Here is a 20,243-nt window from a genome sequence, read left to right as displayed (position 1 = left end):
GGGAAATAATTTCACCTTATTTCCAACATGGAACCATAAACAGAGGTTTTACAAGATCAGATATTTGGAGAAAAATCTGCTTTACTAAAAAAACAGTTTTCTGAATTTGGAAAACTACTAAAGCATTTAGGTTTGTTTCCTGAAAATAATTCAAATTGTTTTCCTACAATGAGGGGAAGGAGAAAATTATAAATAAATATTAATGAGAGATTTTAAGGCAATATAATTTAGGAAAATATTTTACTCAGTTTGGCTTAAAAGTCTTTGCTCCATATTGAAATTACCAACATTTAAGAGGAAAATTTCTCCAGATTTTTCCAGAATTCCCTAAAGAATCTCCTTTCCTCTCATCATGAATCATATTTTATTCCAGTCACTGCTTGGAATTCTTATTAGCCAATCTAACCATTCAATTTCTCCTGCCCATTTTATAATGAATAAATAGCACATACTGTGAATTGGCCACCTGGGGTTCAAAGAGTGGAAACAGAGAGTTGATAGAACATTCGAATGTGCTGACAACATATTGACCGCACACTATTGACAAGATTTAAAATCAGACTCTTTGCTTGACTGACTTTGAGACTAATGTAATTTGAAGTGATTTATTTTTAACAGGTGTGATCATTCAGCTATAGGGACCTGGCTACAGAATATAGTACGTGCTAACTACTTTAATTGCTGGCTATCATAAGAATAAACTCCTTTGGTGGATAATTATTTGCTTAAAAAACAACACACTGTATCCTTAAAATTTCAATCGAAGTGACACCTATGCAGGCACTTAATCAAAAGAGGAAGAGACATTAGAAGGCTTTCCCTTAAGGGAAAATCTGATTGGATTTGAAGTACAGTATTCAGCAGGGGAAATGACAACCTCTGGAATATGTAAGTTGAAAAAGCAGAATTATTTTTCATAATACTTTCAGCAGGATCACAGGATTATGATTCAGTAACAGGAACAATTGTCCATTTTTAAATGAGAAACTTTAGATTTTAATTTACTGTTATCATTAACATTCTTAATGCCTACTCACAAAAACTGAATAAGCTATCCCTTTTCCTCCAGGAAAAAAAAGAAATTTCCCTCAAATTTTCTGAAATTTTAAGAGAAAAAAATGTTTCTCTGCAATCAAATCTGCCCCACTTATGGTGGAAATGCCATGTTTAATGTCTCATTTTCCATAGAGCTGTGGCCAAGCTCTGTAGTAAATTTTCATCCACCTTTTGAGTTCCTCAACTCCCACTGAACTATCTTCAGAGTCTGGAAGATCTCTTTGGTTGGTTATCTTAAAAGTGAAAAATTGGCCTTACAACAGTTTGTTACTTTCTACAATTGCTGGAGAATGTTGTACGAGGCTGATGCCAGCTGCCTGAAGGGATTGTGAGTTCCTGTTGTACCTTCACAACATCTCTAGTATCCGTTCCTTCCCCTCCATCCTAACTGCTACTACATTGATCCAAGTACTTATCAAAACTCATCTCAACAACTGTCTCAAGACACCTCACTGACCTTCCAGCGTACTGTTTCCCCCCTCTCCAGTCCATGCTTCACTTAGCTATGGGAATCATTTTTCTAAAAAAAACCAGTCCAAATCCCCCTCTTCTCAAATGGCTGCCCGTCCATCTCCATATCAAATAAAAACTCCTTACATTTGGCTTTAAAGCTGTGCCCCTCCTACCTGACTGACTTAGTACAAATCCTATCCCCACGGTTCACTCCTCTAGCACCAACTTATTCACTGTATCTAGAGAAGCAGCATTGCGTAGTGGATAGAGCAGGGGCCTGGAAGTAGGAATGTCATGGATTCTAATCCTGGCTCTGCCACTTATCTGCTATGGGACCTTAGGCAAGTCACTTAACTTCTCTGTGCCTCAGTTACCTTATCTGTAAAATGGGGGTCAAAACTGTGAGCCCCATGTGGGACAAGGGATTGTGTCCAACCTGATTTGCTTGTATAAACTCCAGCGCTTAGTACAGTGTCTGGTACATAGTAAGCGCTTAACAAATACCATTATTATTATTATTGATTCTGTCCAGCTCATAACTGATCCTTTGCCCACATCCTCCCTCTAGCTTGGAACTCCCTCCCCATTCATAACTGACAGACCACCATTCTCCCCATCTTCAAAGCCCTACTAAAATAATATCTCCTCCAAGAGGCCTTCCCTTACTAAGTCTCACTTCCTCTATCTGCCCTTCCTTCTATGCCCTTGGGCCAATACCCCTTCAGCACTTTGATTTTCACCCACCCCACAGCAGTTAGACACATATCCATCTATAATTTACTTCAATATCTGTCTCTCTACTGCAAGCTCCCTATGAGTAGAGGTTGTGTCTACTTGCTCTGTTGTACTCTCCCAAGTGCTTATTACAGTGCTTTGCATACAGTAAATGTCCACAAAGTACCACTGAATGGTTGATTGATTCTTCCATGTCTGGTTAGGCCAAGAACAAAGTCTCACCCAAGAGCTTTCAAAGTTTCTCTTTCCAGTTCTAGTCATGACTAGGAAGCCTAGAGGTATCCCATCACCAAAGGGAATCATTCAAGAGTTAAAGTTGATCTTCCTCAGCCTGTTTTGAGTTAGCGTAAAGCCTCGGCCATGGCTTTTCTCACTGGGAAACTTCTGACGGGGGCAGATCTCTTGACATTACAGAAATGAAGGAGGGAGCTTTTGAAACACTTTCTATTTGTAGACTTGTTCTTTAGTATGCTAGGTTGCTTGCTATTATGTTTATGTAATTCTGACAGTGTTCTTAATGACACACTAACAGATTGTAAAACACGCTGCTGGCATTTCCTTGTTTTTTATATTTTTAAAACAATGTCCTTCATGTAACAGTAGTTAAGCATGGCAGAAGGACATCATTAGAGCTATGGTTAAACTGTAATTTACACCATTAGGAAGGCAGGAGCAATTTTTATTGCTTGGCAATTTTCTTGCTGAAATATTTGGACCATATGGCTCAATTTGTGTAATAACCTTAATTTCAGCACCCTTCAGGTCTGCCTCCATCTCCTACGGAATGGGAAAATGCGGTTTAGCAGAAAAGGCAACTGTCTATACTTAGAGAGTTGAGATTAATAACATGTCACGTCCTGTTTTTGGTGAAGGAATTCGAACAGCAGCCAGATGGTATCTCTACAAATAACTGTCAGGGGTCTTGATCTAATCAATACAATGTATTAATACATCTCCCTTTGCTGTTTCTCCAGGGGCTGGTGCATAACATCTGGAAGGATGGGTGGGGGGGGGGGGACTGCCAAGTCAAAAGCTGATTCTTTTCAGAATCAAACTGAGCCCAATTAATTTTTCATGTATACTTGATAACTGTTTCATAATGAGCTATGCGGCTTGACGGATTTGGGGTTGGCAGAACGGGCTGCCCGGGCTTTCTATCCCCATTCAGTCCACTTATAGAAACCAACCCATTAATCAAGCTATCTGGCATGAAACTGAAATCTCCGCTCAGCAAGAGATCAATAACCATCGTACAAAAAAAAGCCCAGAACCAGGCTCTAATGGGCACAGGTATCCAGCCATGACATTAGTAATTGCTTTAGCAAAAATAAAACTCAGTATCATAATCACCCAATAGGAACTTATCCTCTAACATTTATTACTTGTGCCTTGTCAGAAAGTAACATTCGTGTCTGCTAAAAACCCGTGGTAATTTTAGATCCATATGCGGCCATTACCTTCTGTAGTGAGATGGCACTTCATCTGAACAGATTCTGAATCTCAAGGTCTGTAATGCTAATATTTAATTATTCAAGGATGACACAAAAATGTGAAAAAAATTAGGTTTCACATTCATTTTTAATTCAAGGTGCCTGAGGGACTCTTAAACCCACTTCTAATCCTGAACATATACGGAATGGAGTGATTTGGGGGAAAGAACTCTGAGGTAATTTATGAAATGGGCAGTGACCCAAGCTAAAGAGTGATGGTGGAATGTCCTGGAACTACCAAGGAAATGCTGGTTAGATTGGTACTGGAACTGGGCCTGGCAGTTGTAGTTCTGAGCACTCACACTCTATCTCGACCTTAATGAATAAAATTACAATTCAATTCACAAACTCCTGTCATGACCCCAATATTCCTTCTTCTCCTGCTGCCCAAGTTCAATGGAAAGCTCTAGTCCATTCATTTCACTGTTAGAATGGAAGCTCTTTAGGCTTGGCAAAGGTCTCTTTTCTTTGATTCCACATTCATTTTAAAATGAGAGTCATGGCAGGGCCGGGATAGAGGGGGAGAGAAGGAAAAGGGGGAAAGGGAGGACGAGAGGAGGGGGAAAAAACAGCCTCGCTGAGTCTACTGTAAGTCCTTTCTGATTGACTCCCATACAACAGGTGGAAATCTGCTGTGGCTTGATGGGTGCTTGGAACGTTCACTAGAATGACTTCTGGAATGTTCTGCCAAGAGCCTGGTCACACAGTGGCTGAACATTCTGATCAGACTCTGCCACCTGTTCATGAGGGAGAAAGGTCTGTGGAGTAATACAGGAATTGTAAAAAGATTTGGTATTCCTTTCCCTCTACTCACAAAATCACATGAATCCTTCCATTTTCCATTAGCATTTCCAAAGTCAATCACTTCCTCTTATATCAGTAAAGTGTTTGAAGGGGAAAACCCATGGTGAGAAGCTGAATGACCTAATGGAAAGAGCCCAGGATCAGAATCAGAGGACCTGGGTTCTAATCCTGCCTCTGCCAATTGCTTGTTGTGTGACCTTGAGTAAGTCACTTTTCTCTGTGCCTTCTCACCTGTAAAATGGTGATTAAATACCTGCTCTTTCTCCTACTTAGACTATGAGCCCCATGTGGGACAGAGACTGTGTCTCTCTCTCTACCCCTGCACTTAAGCACTTAAATTAGGAAAACTAGCTAGGATGTTTGAATGGTCGAATGAGGGTCACTTAACCTTGTTCTCCAGATCAGGGAGATCTGATTGTCTTTGCTCACCTCCTTCCCCTGTTTTTCCATTTATGATAATACAAGAAAATGTTCATCTATGCTTGATACTAACTGAAGCAGTCGATCAGTCATACTCATTGAGCACTTACTGTGTGCAGAGCACTGCACTAAGCACTTGGGAAAGTACAACACAACAGAGTTGGTAGATACATTCCCTGCCCACAGCAGATCTCTATAGCGTAGTAGAAATAGCACAGGAGTGGGAGTTGTGACATTTGGGTTCTGCTACATGCCTGCTGTGAAACCTTGGGCAAGTAACTTGACTTCTCTGTGCCCGTTTCCTCATGTATAAGTGGGATTAAATGCCATTTAGGCTGTGAGTCTTGTGTAGGACAGAGACTGCCTGATCTAACTGTATTGTATCTACCCCACCATTTAGCACAGAGCTTGTCACAAAGTAAAAGCGCCTAGCACACCACAATTATTATTAGCTTGGCTTATGTTCTAATTAGAACAATCTTTGGACACCGGAATTACCATACATTAATAAAAGTTAGTGGAGAAGGTGCCAGTTCATAAATTTGCCTAACCTCTGAACTGTATATGCAATCTGAAAATTGGGGATCTTCAATACACTGAATCTCCAGTTCTCTAGGTGGGACCATGAATCAAACATTTAATTAATGAAAATTTAACTCCCTCTGAAATAAAGACAGACTATAGATGTTATTCTAGGGTCTCCTAGTCCAGAGGTATAATCAACAAAGTCAGCAGCTTCCTCCCAGTAACATTCATGCATAGTTCTAACCAGATTTTTTTTTCACACCTTAAAATCTACATTCTAAGATGACCCATCGGCCAACCTATCACATATGTTCACACATGTGTTGGGTTTGGGTCATTTCATATGAATTAAAAAAGCAAACGTCTCTACCTGAGAGGTCACCAGCTTGTGTAAATTAAAAATCTTTTCACTGCTTGGCATAATTAAGATATTCTGACAGTGGTCTCAGTAATTTAAACTGGGCAGCATTGTTGTAATATTTTTCTAGGCTTCAGGAGCTCACAATTGTTTGGTCCGATCAAACCCAGGAACACTAGAGAAGTTATCACCCATCAAGGTAATTACTTTCAAGTTGAAATAATTACTCTATCAATGTTAATGGTCTTTCAACTTCAATAAAGCACTCACCTGCCGATAATCACAGCTAACCTCTTACTCTAATGCAATTCCCTCTCTATTTAGTAGGTTATATTACAGCCGTTAGAGTGGTCACTTGTCCTGAACAGCTGCTGAATTTCACTTTGATCGGCTGTGAACCATAAAAAAATTAGTCATCTGTGTATGATTTCCCCCTAACCCATAAGCCCTTGCAGAGCTAAAGATATGATCTCTTGGCTGTAATAGGGTACTTTAGGGGCAGCCATCTTGTCTCAGGTAGCGGCTACTTTCCACTTGTGACAATAGCACGGTAGTTCAATTAACTTTTGCCCTCTGCTGCCATTTAGAGCTTCCTGTCTCTGCTAAGTGGCATATATTCTGAATTTACAGCATGAGCCTGTTGTTGTGTGGAATATTTCGTTTACTTTCATGTCCTTCTCTTACAACACTTAAAGGGTTTCCCTGGTGTTTGAATGGGATTTCATTAAAACTCAGTAAATGTTCAGGAAGAAAATGCCTCACTGACCTTTCTCTTTCCTTCACACACCACACTTCCATCACCACTTCTCTCATCAATTCAACATAGCAGTTTGAGTATCTCAGGTTGCACGGTATATAAGGAGCAAGGTAGGTCATGGTTTAGATTAACTAGAGGTGAGACTTGTAAAGGTGGGATATATTTGCCCCTGGCAAAGTGATTTGGGGGAGGCAGGGCTAAAACAGCCCATGTTACAAGCTCAGGTAATTTACACCATGGAAGAACACCAGTTACACAAATTTAACAATACTAAAATGCTTATTTTGTCATAGATGATCAAATCTTTAAAGGGATATGCATGATTTCCCAAACTGTTTCAGTCTTAGTTATCCAGGGTTGGAATTCATGTTCCTTAAGAGCGTGGCTTTTAGGGAATGGTGAAATCACTGAAGTTGACCTCTCAAACTAGACTTTTTATGTCTCTCACCTCTCCCACCTTAGTCCCCAAGGCCACACCATTCCCCTAGCCTGGAATTCTCTCCCTCTGCAAATCTGCAATGCCCTCCTAAAATCCCACCTCTTCCATCAAGCACATCAAATCATACAAGCCTACTGGTAATCTCCAACACAGACACACTTAATTTTCAATAGTCCAACTTACTTAGCGTCGCTGGGTGCGATGCACTTTGTTACTGCATTTGGGAAGCTCAAAACAAACAAGTAACACATTTCCTGCCCAAAGGTAGCTTACACTCCAATGACGGAGGCAAAAATAACAATGAAAATAGACAAATGCATACAGCTGAATAAATGGATATATCTAAGTGCTGAGGATAAGGAACTTTAAGTAGGCATCGTAGTGCTAAATATGGTTGATGGGTTTATATGATTTGGGATACTGGGAGTTAATCACAGCAGGAACATTGGAGGAGGTGGACTTTCAGGATAGTTTTGAATATGGGGAGGCCTGGACACTTTTGTATGCATGCTAGTCAATTATGCTTTCAACTAGTTCCTTTGATTGTTCTCTAATATTTTTATATCTGTCTCTGCTATTAGTGTGCAAGCTCCTCATGGGCAAGAAGTGTGTCCCTTTGCTTGTTTTGGGCTTCTCAAGGGTTTAGTATAGGGTATTGCACCTGGTGGGCACTCAGTAAATATTAAGTATGACTGTTACCGCCAGCATTCTGAGGGACAAGTTACAGATACAATATTTCCAGAAGGAAAGGAGGATTAAGTCCCAGGAAACTGAGAGAGCCATAACTTTGACTGGATGGGCTGCTTCCAGACCACATGGATAGCAATTGCCACATACATTTAAAAGCACTTGTAGCCCAACACTCGCTTAGGCAAAATGTCTTCTAGGATACCTAGCTAGAGGTAACCGATGGCAAACCTCAGCTAGAGCATCAGACACTGGGAACCAGTGCAGCCCCTTTGCCTTTAAATCCTGGGCTTTTTCTGCCAGGACCGTAATCCATGCCAGAAAGCGGAAACAGAACCAGAATGGCGGCAGCAGAGATGGTGACAATGCCAGGAGTGTACCCTGCAAGTTTCATCACGGAACCCTCTCATGCCAAGGCTGAAAAGAGTTTCACTCTTGCCACCGAGCAATTTATCACCTAGCTAATTGGGTAGCGAGATTATGACCACTGAACTGGAGCTGGTTTTCAGTAATGGAGGCTGCTGGCATGAGGGTACTCCTGGACCCAATGAGCAATTTTCGCCTACCATCCTCCCATTCTAGAAGAGCACTACTTGGCCCAAAAGAGAATTTGGAATCATTTTAAGGGATTGGTGGGGGGCGGGGGCGGGTGCCCATGCGTTGGTCCACATTCTGATTGGATACTGAAGTTAGCAGCAATATTGGTTCTGCTTTCCCACTGCTTCTGCTGCTGACATTCCTTGTGCCAGCCCATATGCTACCTCCCGCCACAGAGTGCCCCACTGCTAGTTCTCCTGTGATTGCCACCACCTGCAAGACTCATGCACCTGTTTGCGGTGGCGCTCCTCTGTAAAGTCCACCTGACTGTAAACAACACCAGGGAATCGGTGAGACACCTTTGTTGTTGGCATAGGAGTCGGACAGCTTATAGATGTCCTCCCAGTCAGGGACAGCGGTACCCATATGGACAAAAATGTGGACTGATGGGCTTCAGGGAAGGATCTTCCATCTGCCTCTCCGAAGAATGCGGGAACAGCTCAGTGATTCATTAATCAAGGAAGTGGTCCCTTGATTAGAAGACATCAGGCTGACACTATCTACTGAACAGGGATTCGCCAAAGCCCCAGAGCTGGTGTAGGGGAGGCAAAGAAGTGTGTTCCCAGGACCACTGCAGTATTCAGTGGCCAGAATGGTGGGATGGATTGTGCACTGCTAGCCAAGTGGTAGAACTGCGGTTTCTAGACAGTTACCCACCATCACCCCACTATACCACTTGTAGATTATGCAGGTTTGAGGCACTTAGCACAGAGCTCTGCACACATTAAGCACTCAGTGTATTTATGTACCTAATCTGTCTCCCCTTCTAGACTGGAAGCTCGTTGAGGGCAGGGAACACTTCTACAAACTCTGTTGTATTGTACTGTCCCAAGTGCTCTGCATGCTCTGCACACAGTAAGCACTAAATAAATACCACTGATTGACTGACAGAAGAAAACATTCTTCTCTTTCCAATCCCCCACATAAAGCCACATAGGGAAACAATGAAGTGTCCCTTCATTGCTTTCCAAAAGAGTGGTCACTCCAAAGTGGTTGAAGGAAACTGCAGTGGAGAATTGGTTTATAAGATTGCATGACAGTGCCAGCCCCAGAAAAAATCTAAAGCATTTCAAAAATTAGGACAGCTGATAAAGATGCAAATCAAATCATCCAAGAGGAGGAGTTTTTCTTTTTTTTTTTAATGGCATTTGTTAAATGCTTACTATTTGCCAGGCACTGTACTAAGCACTGGGGGAGATACAAGGTCTACAGGTTGGACAAGGTCAATGACCCACATGGGGCTCACAGTCTTAGTCCCTCATTGGTCAGTTAAGGCCTCCCTGTGAGATTGCTGCTAGGTTTTTACCAACCTATTTTTCACCTCATTAATGTACTCTTGTTCATTCTGCTTTGATACTGCCTAACCTTTACAATTTATGGAAGAGTCAGGAAGCACAGGGAGAAAAAGAGGTATTTTGGCAGGACTGGGTGAAAATTGGAGCTGAATGCTGCTTTTCTGGAACTTTCTAATGTGATAAAAATAGAGTCTAACATATTAAGTAAAGGACAGAGCTCATTGCTCTGCCCAATACTTTAAGACTTGAGTTGTAAAACAGAAGCTTGTGTGAAGGATGACTAATAGGGTATCCCATGAGGAAGCTCCTAGAGAGTTGCTTTAGGAGATTAAATGATTTAGCCTAGTACCCCTGAAAGCCATATTTTAAAGGGGCCGAAGTTTAATCATTGGAATGTTGGTTCCTTCAGTAAAATTACATTTTAATTAAAATGTCTCATTCACAAAGCTACTGTCAAGGGTGTGTCAGCATTTTCGTGATAAAATTCTACATTCAGAGGGCTATAACTTGTAAGCTCCGTGATCAGGTTCCTAGGCTGCAGTGATAATTGGCTAGATTTTCCCTGGATAACTTGTGACCTTACTTGATTTCATACCTTTTAGGATGCTCTTTTGGAACACGAGTCTTAGAAGGTGTGTTATGGTCATTTCAATTGCCAAGGTGAAAAATATTACAATAAAAGAAACGAAGGTGAAATTCAAACACTAATAGAGTCCTCAAATGTTATTTAACTATTCATTAACTTTCGGCAAATAATTATTGCCAAATAAAAATAATAAATAATAATAAATACATAATTTGGCAAACATGAGCATGTTTAAAAATTAATGCATTCTTCCCCGTCATGAAAATTTCAGTAAACTCCGGATATAGCACACAGGTATCATGAGACAAGGCTCTACCCAATTGCTATTCATGGGGTAAAGAATTGAGGCTAGAGAGCACTTGATTCTCAGAGGCATCTTAGATCTCACTCCAGGTCAGAAAAAGGAAATAAGTTCCCAGACAGTCTCTTGCAGCCCTCTTTAAGATGCAGATACTATTTTCAGCCTGTTTGCTGGTCCAGCGTCTTGGACTGCACAGGATGGAGGGAAGCCTGGATCTCACTTGTGATCCTCTCCTCCTCCACAGCCCCATTCCCTATATGAAGAGCAGACTAAAAATAGCCTTGCCTTTGCCCAGAAACAGGAGAAAGAGGATGTCTGGGTCCCGTTTTAGATCCAGAATTGAGGGAGAATAACCTAGCCCCTCTATCTCAAGATCAGGAAACAAGAAATTGTCTCCAGTATTAGAAGGGAAATGTCCTTCTGGGATCAATCTGGAGCTACAGGATTACATATGGCCTTAAATCTGAAGGTTTGTGATTTAATCATTTAATCTAAAAAGCCCATCATGATACAACTAAAGTAGTTATGCAGTGTTATTTTAAAAGCTATTTGGGCCTATTCTATTGTTTTCAAAAAAAATTTCTTGAGTGTCCACCAGGCAAAGAATGCACTGAAGAATGTGATGGATGAACTGAATATTGGGTACCAAGGAAACTCATTTTGTTATAAAAGAATCTACTATAAACCTCAGTACCAGCTAAGAAATAAAAGAATCAAATCCATATATGTGACAACCACAACCATGACAAAAATTACCACTGTGTGAGAATGCTATTTTCCCCTTGATTTCTTACCATCACAGTTAATGCTGTCACACTGGGTAGATTGTAGGTTGGATCACTTCTTCTCTCTTGATAGACCACGCGGTACAAGGAGATAATACCATTGGGCGTCACTGGCTTGGTCCAATTTAGCATCACCGAGTAAGCACTCGTAGCCTGAGCCCAGGGAGCTTGCATTCCATGGGGTGGGGCTTCCAGAGTTTGAACAGCTGACCACAAACTTTTCCTGGAGCCCACGGAGTTCTGAGCCGTGATGCAGTATTCATAGCTGGTGTAGGGCTCCAGGGTGTCAGAAGCATCAATGAACTCAAGGTTTCCTTCAAGCCAGATGAACAAAAGCATCTCCTCTTGTTTGCCAACAGCACGTCTGGAAGTTAAAGAATAACTCATTAGGACAACAAACTGTTTCAGAACCCTACAGACAGGATCAAATGCTCTATTTCAGCAGGACATTTTGATGCCTGGCAAATTCATGCCTGGCTAACCTTCCTGTGTGCCGTAATGGTGACGACATGTACAACAGCAGAAAACACTACAGCCTGAAGAAGTTAAGTGGTAGAAACCTGAGGGATATTTTCAATCTTTGATAAAGTTCCTTGTGTTTTCAGTCTGGTACCTTTGGAAGTCCAGCATGGAGTAGAACTGAGCAAAGTGAAGTGTATTTTATCTTTAGGAAAAACTGTGGCATATGTTAAATGCTTACTATATGCCAAACACTGTTCATGGAACTGGAGCAGATACAAGATCATCAGATTGGACACAACCCTGGCCCTACAAGGGGCTCACAGTCCAAGTTGGAGGGAAAACAGTTACTGAACCCCTATTTTAGAGGACAATGAGGTTCAGAGAAGTTTAGCGATTGCTTAGTACAGTGCTCTGCACACAGTAAGCGCTTAATAAATATGATTGATTGATTGACCAAGGCGCTCACAGTAGGAAAGTAGAGGAGCCAGGATTAATATTCAGGTCCTCTGACTCCCAGGCTTCTGCTCTTTCCACCAGGCCATGCTACTTCTCTAACATATCAAATTTAGAGGAATTTCTTATTTCTTGAAGGAGAGTTTCAAATGACTCTTCCTGGGACTGAGGAAACATTGCCGTTTACCTGGATTCTCTTTCTTTTTGAGAAACAGTATGGCCTAGTGGAAAGAGCACAGGCCTGAGAATCAGAGGATAATCCCAGCTTCACCATTTGCCTGCTGTGTGTCCTTGGGAAAACAAATAAATAAAGACTATGGGGGAAGGAAATGATTACCTTAGTGTTTAAGGGTGGGAACTCAAGTGCATAAGTGATGCAATAACAGGAGAAATAGGGTGGAGAGATAAGGGATGAGTTATGAAAAGATGTGAGTCATGAGGAGATGTGACTTCAGAATGGCTTTGAATATTGGGAGAGTAGTGGTCTGTCAGATATTAAGTGGGAGAGCATTCCAAGCAGGAGGGAGGACATGAGCAAAAGGTCTGCAGAGATGAGAGTGAGGCACAGTGAGTAGGTTAGCATTAGAGGAGTAAAGCATGGGGTCTGGGTTGGAGTGGGAGGAGGAGTGATGATAGTGGGGAGAAAGCTGGAGTGCCTTTAATTCAATTTTTATTGCACGTCTGTGAATTCAGAAACTAAGGCATAGTCATGTTTCAGTAAATCTGTGACAATCTTATAAAAAGCCTAAAAATGTAAATTATTAAAACTTCTGCATTTAATGAGGCCAAATATCTAACTGGCCTTAAATTTATCTACCAGCAAAACTGAACAATGCAGCCTGGTTAAGTATTTAGTTCTTATCACTGTTGAATATTTAATGAATGAAAGGTAAATGGTTCCATCTGTGATGCTAAAAAACAGGAAATCTTCATGTCTGAATAAACTTTGAACAGAAGTGTTTGAGCAGTCTGCAATCATTTCAATCGACTTAAGATGTACAATGAAACTGCTCATTTAACTGGAAGCATTTCTTCTGAATAGTTTGCTGTTTGGGGGAATAATATTTCCATCTCTCTGAATATGCAAAGTCTTATTCTTTGCATATGTTTATTTGCAGGAATGCTGAAGTTAGGAATTTCTGGAGTTAATTTATTATCGCCTAAAACTAAGTAAAAGGAGGAAAGTTATTAAAATATTCACTCTACTTTTTAAAAAAACAGCTTCTGTTTTACAAGTTTACTTAACTGAAAACAACTTACTTTAAAACAATCATTAGGGTGTACATTCCGACACGGCAAATAGCAATGAAGAAAAAGATAAATCTATCAGCAACTTGAGACCCTATCAAGCAGATCATCTGTCAGTAATATTTATTGAGGATCTACTGCTTGTAGAGCACTGAACTCATGGCCAGGTAGTATACAGTACAATTATTAGACATGATTACCATCCTCAAGGAGCTTACAATCTAGTGGGGGTGGAAAACGCTAAAATTAGTTACAGACAGAAGAAAAGGGGGATATGTTGTTGCATTAGTGCTTATGTAACAAGGGTGGGTAATATGTGAATGTAGGTGCCATGGGAAGGTAAAAATACTGAATCAATCAATGTATTTATCTAGGAAGTATTGGATGCAGAGTACTGTATTAAGTGTTTGGGAAAGTACAATACCAAAGGAGTTGGTAGATATGTTCCCTGTCCACAAGGAGCTTACCGTCAACAGAGGGAAGTGCTTAAGTGGTACAGGAAGGGGCAGTTCAGGGATATAAATGGGGGATATTGTCACAGGAAATATCGATTAACAGGTGGGTAGTGATGCAGAAAAACGGAAAGAATCACTGGACTTCATGGGATTGAAAAACTAAACAGCAATGGTATGATTCTTCTAGGTGAATCTATTAAATGTCAGCTTTTAATCAGCAACAACTTCTACATAATGTCTCCATCTCTGCCTCTCTTCCCTTCAATCATTCCAAAAACCAATTACTAAACCACTTTGAACTACGACAACCCCTCCACAATAACACTGTGCATTGGTTTCCCCTCCCTTTGTCCGTCAAGCTTACATTCCTCAAACTTAGTTTCAAGCCCCTTTAATAGTCTTCCCTGGATTACTTGCCCCCTCTCAATAGCTCCCTTCCCTCCAAACAAGGAAATTTCTGCAGTTCCTTTTTTGCAGTCCACTGTGAACTCTGCACTTCCTCTCATTCCATTTCCTGGGCTTGGAATCTGGTATTGTCAGGGGAGTTCTTGGTCCTAGAGGCTCTCAAATGCCATTTTGGGTAGGGCATTCCGAGGAGAGAGGCATGGCACATAGAAGAGAAAGGTGGGAAGGAGAACACTTGCATGCTTTATCTTTTACCATTAAAATTCATCTTAGAATACCTTCCCATTCCATCTCTGTTAAATGCCCTCCCAATCTGCAAAGCCTGCCTCAGTCACATGTGCTCCTCGGTGACTTCCCTGTTAGTGAGATGTGAGGTGCAAGATCTTATTTCCATTTGAATGTGTGTCACTACAACAGCAGGAGCTTACCAAATGGCAGCATTGAGAGTCACATTCATTCATTCAATCATATTTATTGAGCGCTTACTGTGTGCAGAGCATTGTACTAAGTGCTTGGGAAGTACAAGTTGGCAACATACAGAGATGGTCCCTACCCAACAACGGGTTCACATGCTCCTCCTTGATGATAAGCAGTGCCCCTAGGCTGCCATGACAGTGTGGCTCTGGCCAACCAAAAACAGTTTGTTGTGGAGCTGCCAAAAGAGGACTCTGATTACCTGGCCATGTCCAAATGTCAGGGCCCTCTCCTCCCACTCGAATAATGGCTGGCAGGGCCCACCAAATTCCCAGAAGTCCCAATTTGGTTTAGCATGAAGTTAGGGTGAATATTTGTCCATTTTACTCCAAGACCAGGGTGGATTAAGGTCTGATGACGACTAAGGCCACAAGTCTGAGGAGTGAGGGAGAAGGGATGGATTCCCAGATGACAACTGGCACAGAGACCTCTGAGCTTTGCTTTGGAATTGGACAACTCTGGACACTCCTGTTTCAGGCAAGATATGAGCCAGAAATCAGAAGATAGGAGGTGCAGTTTTCAGATTTTAAAAAGAATCATAAACCTTTTGTCCTTTTATAAGGGAAAACAGCTTATAGCAAGGTAATATCTGGAAGCACCCACTTAAATAATAAAAGAAAATGAAGAAGAAGAAACTGTGACAGTATGACAATATTCTTGCAAGCACTTTCCAAAAGGAATTGGCTGGCAGAACTCCTAACATTTCAATGATAAGATCCTCATACACCAGTTCACCAAAAATTCAGTGTTTGAGTCACATGAATTTCCTTTGGCAGCGATACGGCAAGGAGAAGGCAAATGGTGAAGCAGAAATTACATGCCAAAACATCCCCAGAAATACTGCAGTCTTATTGTTCTAACAATGTAGAGCTATATGTGGCTTCAGAATGAAAAAGAACTCTGAGCTTCCATTCTATTTCTGTCCTTACAAATTTTCCGATTTTGTGCAGCTATCTGAAAAAGATTTGATATTGTTGTTGTCTAAGCACATTTAAACTTCAGCTGAAATAACTGCCAAGTGATTCATGCCTATGTAGGTGAGTATAACGATTGTATCTGGAGCCCCAGTGTGCCATTTTCATTTCACTTTAAATAAAAAACAAAATGTATCTATGTCAGTCAGTGCCCTTCTGCTGTACTCAGAGGTATCAAACAGGCTACAATTATGATTGTGAAGTGATTGTGTCATATTGGAGGAAGGTTTATTGCTTTTGAGTCAGCTAGGCAGTAACACATTCTGTTTCATATTACTCTTTATATCATTGTTTGGCTGTGACTAGAATAATCAAATGCCATCAAATGCTGTCAAATTCAATTTACAGTATTTTTCATTGAAGCAGGCTTTCTGCATTATATTTCCCTTTTTCTCTCTCTATAGCTGCCATGGAATAGTCACTGTAATCACGAGTTTTATTTACAAAACCAACAGAGTGAAGCCACGTCCTGGTCTATAACAGATAGTTTATTTCCCTTTATTCAGAATAGGAATTTGATATGCTTTTCTCGGGCAATTAGTAAGAAGCAGATGAAAGAAAACTATTTCAAGGGAGTGGGCATTTTCAGAACCTGCACTAATGTGTTAAGCACAAAATATAAATTCACATTAGCAATTTTTCCATGTTCATTTGTATTTAAATCAAAAATATTATTCCATAACGATGTCTGCTGAAGAGAAATCTGCCTTGCTCCTTTTCAGTGATGTTATTTTAATAATCAGAATTTCAGCAATGCTACCTTTTGATTTCACAACTTGGCTTGAAGGGTCAAGTTGTCACAAAAGGAGGCGTCTTCACCGAAGGTCTCCTTCAAGCTAACTGCTGACCTACACTTCCTTTGCAAGTCTCCCACCACTGACCAATGGCACAAATCTGATACCTGCATGGATCATTTACTACCTGCCCCCCAACCCCAGCATCACCCCAGTTCACACCCCCCCATCAAACTGCCAAACCACGCACCTCTCCACTTTCAAAATCCTTTGAAATAGCCATCGTGTGTTACTCCAGGTGTGTGCTAATCACTGGGTCTCGTTTTCATCTATCTCACCACTGACCTCTTTTCTCTCACCCTCCCTTCTGCCTAGAACTCTCTCCCTAATCATATCAATCGTATCTATTGAGCGCTTACTTTGTGCAGAGCACTGTACTAAGCGCTTGAATCATATCCAGTAGACCAGTGTTCTTCTCATCCTCAAAGCCCCTCTGAAATCACATCTCCTCCATGAGGCTTTCCTTGATTAACCTCTCATCTCCCCATTCTCTGTCTCCCCATCCTGCCACGTCAGCACTTATGTGTCACCTGTTTGGATTCCCACTCCCCTCTTTCCCCTGTAGGATTTATGTATATATCTTTAAATAATCTTGCACCGCAAACTTGCAATTTATTTTAATCTGCCTCCCCCAGCAGATTGCAAGGTTTTTGTGGAAAGAGATCATGTCTATTAGTTCTATTGTCCCCTCCCAAGTGCTTAGCATAAAGGGTACTACACAGAGCAAATGCTCAATAAATACTGTTGATTGACTGAGAACCCTGTCTCTTCTGCCCCAGCAGCAGATGCTACGCATTTCAGGAATGACCAGGAAAGACAATCAGCTTTACCTGTGAATAAAGTAGTTGTTGATGACTCCATTTGACATGCCAGGAGGTGACCACTTGACCTTTACTACAGAAGATCCCATTGCCTGAACCACAGGTGGGTTCAGCCCCTCTGGAGGGGCTTCAGCTGTCTTTACTACAGTTCTTTTGCCAACTCCACAGGTCCCTGGGAAACAGAAAGGGAGTTTTCAAAAAGAAAAGAAGAACTTAGAGATGTGAACAGATTTCAGAATTAAGCAATTCATGGGCTCATATAAGCGTTCTATATAAACAACACTCACGTTTTGAGAAAGAAACAGTGAGACAGGGCTCATTCTGGGAAATGACAGAACAGTGCAGCTCCTTGAATGGTTCAGTTAACCTTTGCTTACCTGTACTAATAGCAGGTGGAGGGCCCACCAGAGAACAGCCCCCACTTATGTCCCCCAGAAACTGGTTCTTATCATCCCCACAAAGACCATCCTGGGGCGTCCCCCCGTGGAGACTGGTCCCTGTTGTCGTCCCCAGATGAATAAATACATTCAATAAATACAATTGAATAAATGAATGAATGAGACAGCAGCTAGGCTAGCAGTCCTCGACTCTGGGGGCAGAGTGATCCCTGGGATAATAATAACTGTGGTATTTCTTAATTGTTTACTATCTGCCAGGCACTGTTCTAAGCTTTGGGGTAAATACAAGATAATCAGTTTGGACACAGTCCCTCTCCCCCTTAAGGCTCATAGTCTTTATTTCCATTTTTACAGATGAGGGAACTGAGGCAAAGAGAAATTAAGTAACTTGCCCAAGGTCACACAGAGGAAAAGTGGCAGAGCTGGAATTAGAACCCAGGTCCTTCTAACTTCCAGGCCCGTGCTCTATCCACTAGGCCACACTGATAGTGAGCGCTTAATAAATGCCATTATTATTATCATTATTATTATTATTATTATTATTATTATTATTATTATTATTCGCTGGGATGCTTAGGCCTCTATCACTTCCTGCTCCAGTGATACCCCCGCTCCCCGAACACACCCAGGGTGCATGCGTCAGGTTCAGGCTCTCCCAAGGACTCAGTCCCAGGGGATCTAATGATGAGAAGCAATTCCATATTAAACATAATATACAAGGTACACACATGTAAAGGCAATAAAAAAATTTCCTACCATTCTGACATGCTTGAATCCTTATTTCATACAATGTGTAAGGCTTGAGGTCTTCAACTAAAGCAAAATGACTGTGACCAACTGGATGGATAATTTGAGAGGGACTTCCAGCATTCAGTAAGATGTGGTATTCCAAAGAAATGTTGGCAATAGAGATCCCTTGGGACAAGAAAACAATAATGTGCAGAAAGGTTTAATCACTCTTCTCAGGTACTACAGCAGTGAAATGAATAGTTCAATTCCCAGTTGAAAACACTATTGTTTTAAGATGTTAACAGTTTAACCAAATCCATATGAAGTTTATTCTAGGAACTGTTCTTAAAGAAACTGAACAATGTGTGGTTTGATAACCATAGACTCTGAACATAGGGTCTATAAATCAGCGAATAGTACCTTTTTTAGCGCCTATAGAACTAAGCATTTGGGAGAGCACAATGGAAGTACAAGACACAATCTCTTCCCACAAGGAGCCTGAACCATTTGAAAGGGAGGAAAGGCAAGAGAAAAATTTCACATAGGAAGAAGCAGGGTTCAGAGAGTAGAGTATGTAAATAGACAGAAACAAAAATGCAAGAAAAAATGTAACAAACAAATGCAACAAAAATGAAAAAAAATCCTAAACGGCTATGAAGGGAAGTTATGCAGATAATAATAATAGTAATGGTATTTGTTAAGCGCTTACTATGTGCCAAGCACTGTTCTAAGCACTGGGGGTGATACAAGGTAATCAAGTTGTCTCACATGGGGCTCACAGTCTTAATCCCCATTTTACAGATGAGGGAACTGAGGTCCAGATAAGTGAAGTAACTTGCCCTAAATCACACAGTGACAAGTGGCACAGCTGGGATTAGAACTCATGACCTCTGACTCCCAGTCCCACGCTCTATCCACTATGCCATGCTGCTTAAGGGGTATACAGCCAAGTGCATAGATGAGGCAGAGGGGAGGGTGGTTAGAAAAAATAAGGATTTAGGCTTGACTGACTCTATGTTTTTCAAGCTCTGTTTGTACCAAGTGAATTCCTTTCATATATAACTCCTATATAACTTTAAATAGGTAAAGAAGGGAAAAGATGCTACTGCATTTGGAAATAATGGATTATCCATTGCATTAGCATTAGCTAAATCTTCTTGTGCTCCAAGATACTCTCCTCCACCTGCAATGAGTCTGAAACCACTTATGCCCTGGTGTTCTGATGACTAAATGAAATGAAATGGCCATATTTGTTCAAGTCAGCTGGGAAACCTCCCTACTAGGTGAGTTCCAGAGTTCATACATTTATGTCAGAATAAAAGGAGCAGTAAAAGCAAGTGTGAACCAATTTACCCTAAGTGCAAATGTCAGTTTTGTTATTTGGTGTCAAAGTTACCATGAGCCCAATGACAACCTGCCATAACACATTTTCATATTCACTAAAGAACAAGGATTTACTTGGTTAATATTCCTCACGGTTCGCCTTTTCATAATTTACAACAACTAGATGCTGATAGGTTATTTAACATTTATGAAGTTAAAATGTAATCAGAAAAAACACTGATTATCTTTACAAATACAAAAAGTTAAATTATTCAACTTTGTTTCTCCTGTGGCTTCATTTCACAGCAGGTGTACATTTTTCCTTGGGACAAGTCAATCAAAAAAATCTTTATTTTGGACAAACAATCAGGGATGGTTCTCTAAAGAAAACTATCCTTTCTGCTGGCCATCCCTGTTAT

At 40.9% G+C, this 20,243-nt stretch overlaps 1 protein-coding gene across 1 annotated transcript in view; it reads right to left on the bottom strand.

The window, feature by feature from the left end:
* Positions 1-20,243, bottom strand: part of USH2A (usherin) — a 443,094-nt gene that overhangs the window by 51,071 nt on the left and 371,780 nt on the right. The window contains exons 60-62 of the mRNA XM_038760847.1: positions 18,529-18,687; positions 17,384-17,546; positions 11,298-11,652 (exon numbers count right to left, since the gene is read on the bottom strand). Of these exons, the coding sequence (XP_038616775.1) occupies positions 11,298-11,652; positions 17,384-17,546; positions 18,529-18,687 (677 nt within the window). The remainder of the gene's footprint in view (positions 1-11,297; positions 11,653-17,383; positions 17,547-18,528; positions 18,688-20,243) is intronic.

This window comes from Tachyglossus aculeatus, chromosome 19 (genome assembly GCF_015852505.1).
Source record: "Tachyglossus aculeatus isolate mTacAcu1 chromosome 19, mTacAcu1.pri, whole genome shotgun sequence".
Classification (NCBI taxonomy): Eukaryota; Metazoa; Chordata; class Mammalia; order Monotremata; family Tachyglossidae; genus Tachyglossus; species Tachyglossus aculeatus.
This window is presented reverse-complemented; position numbering and strand designations above follow the sequence as displayed.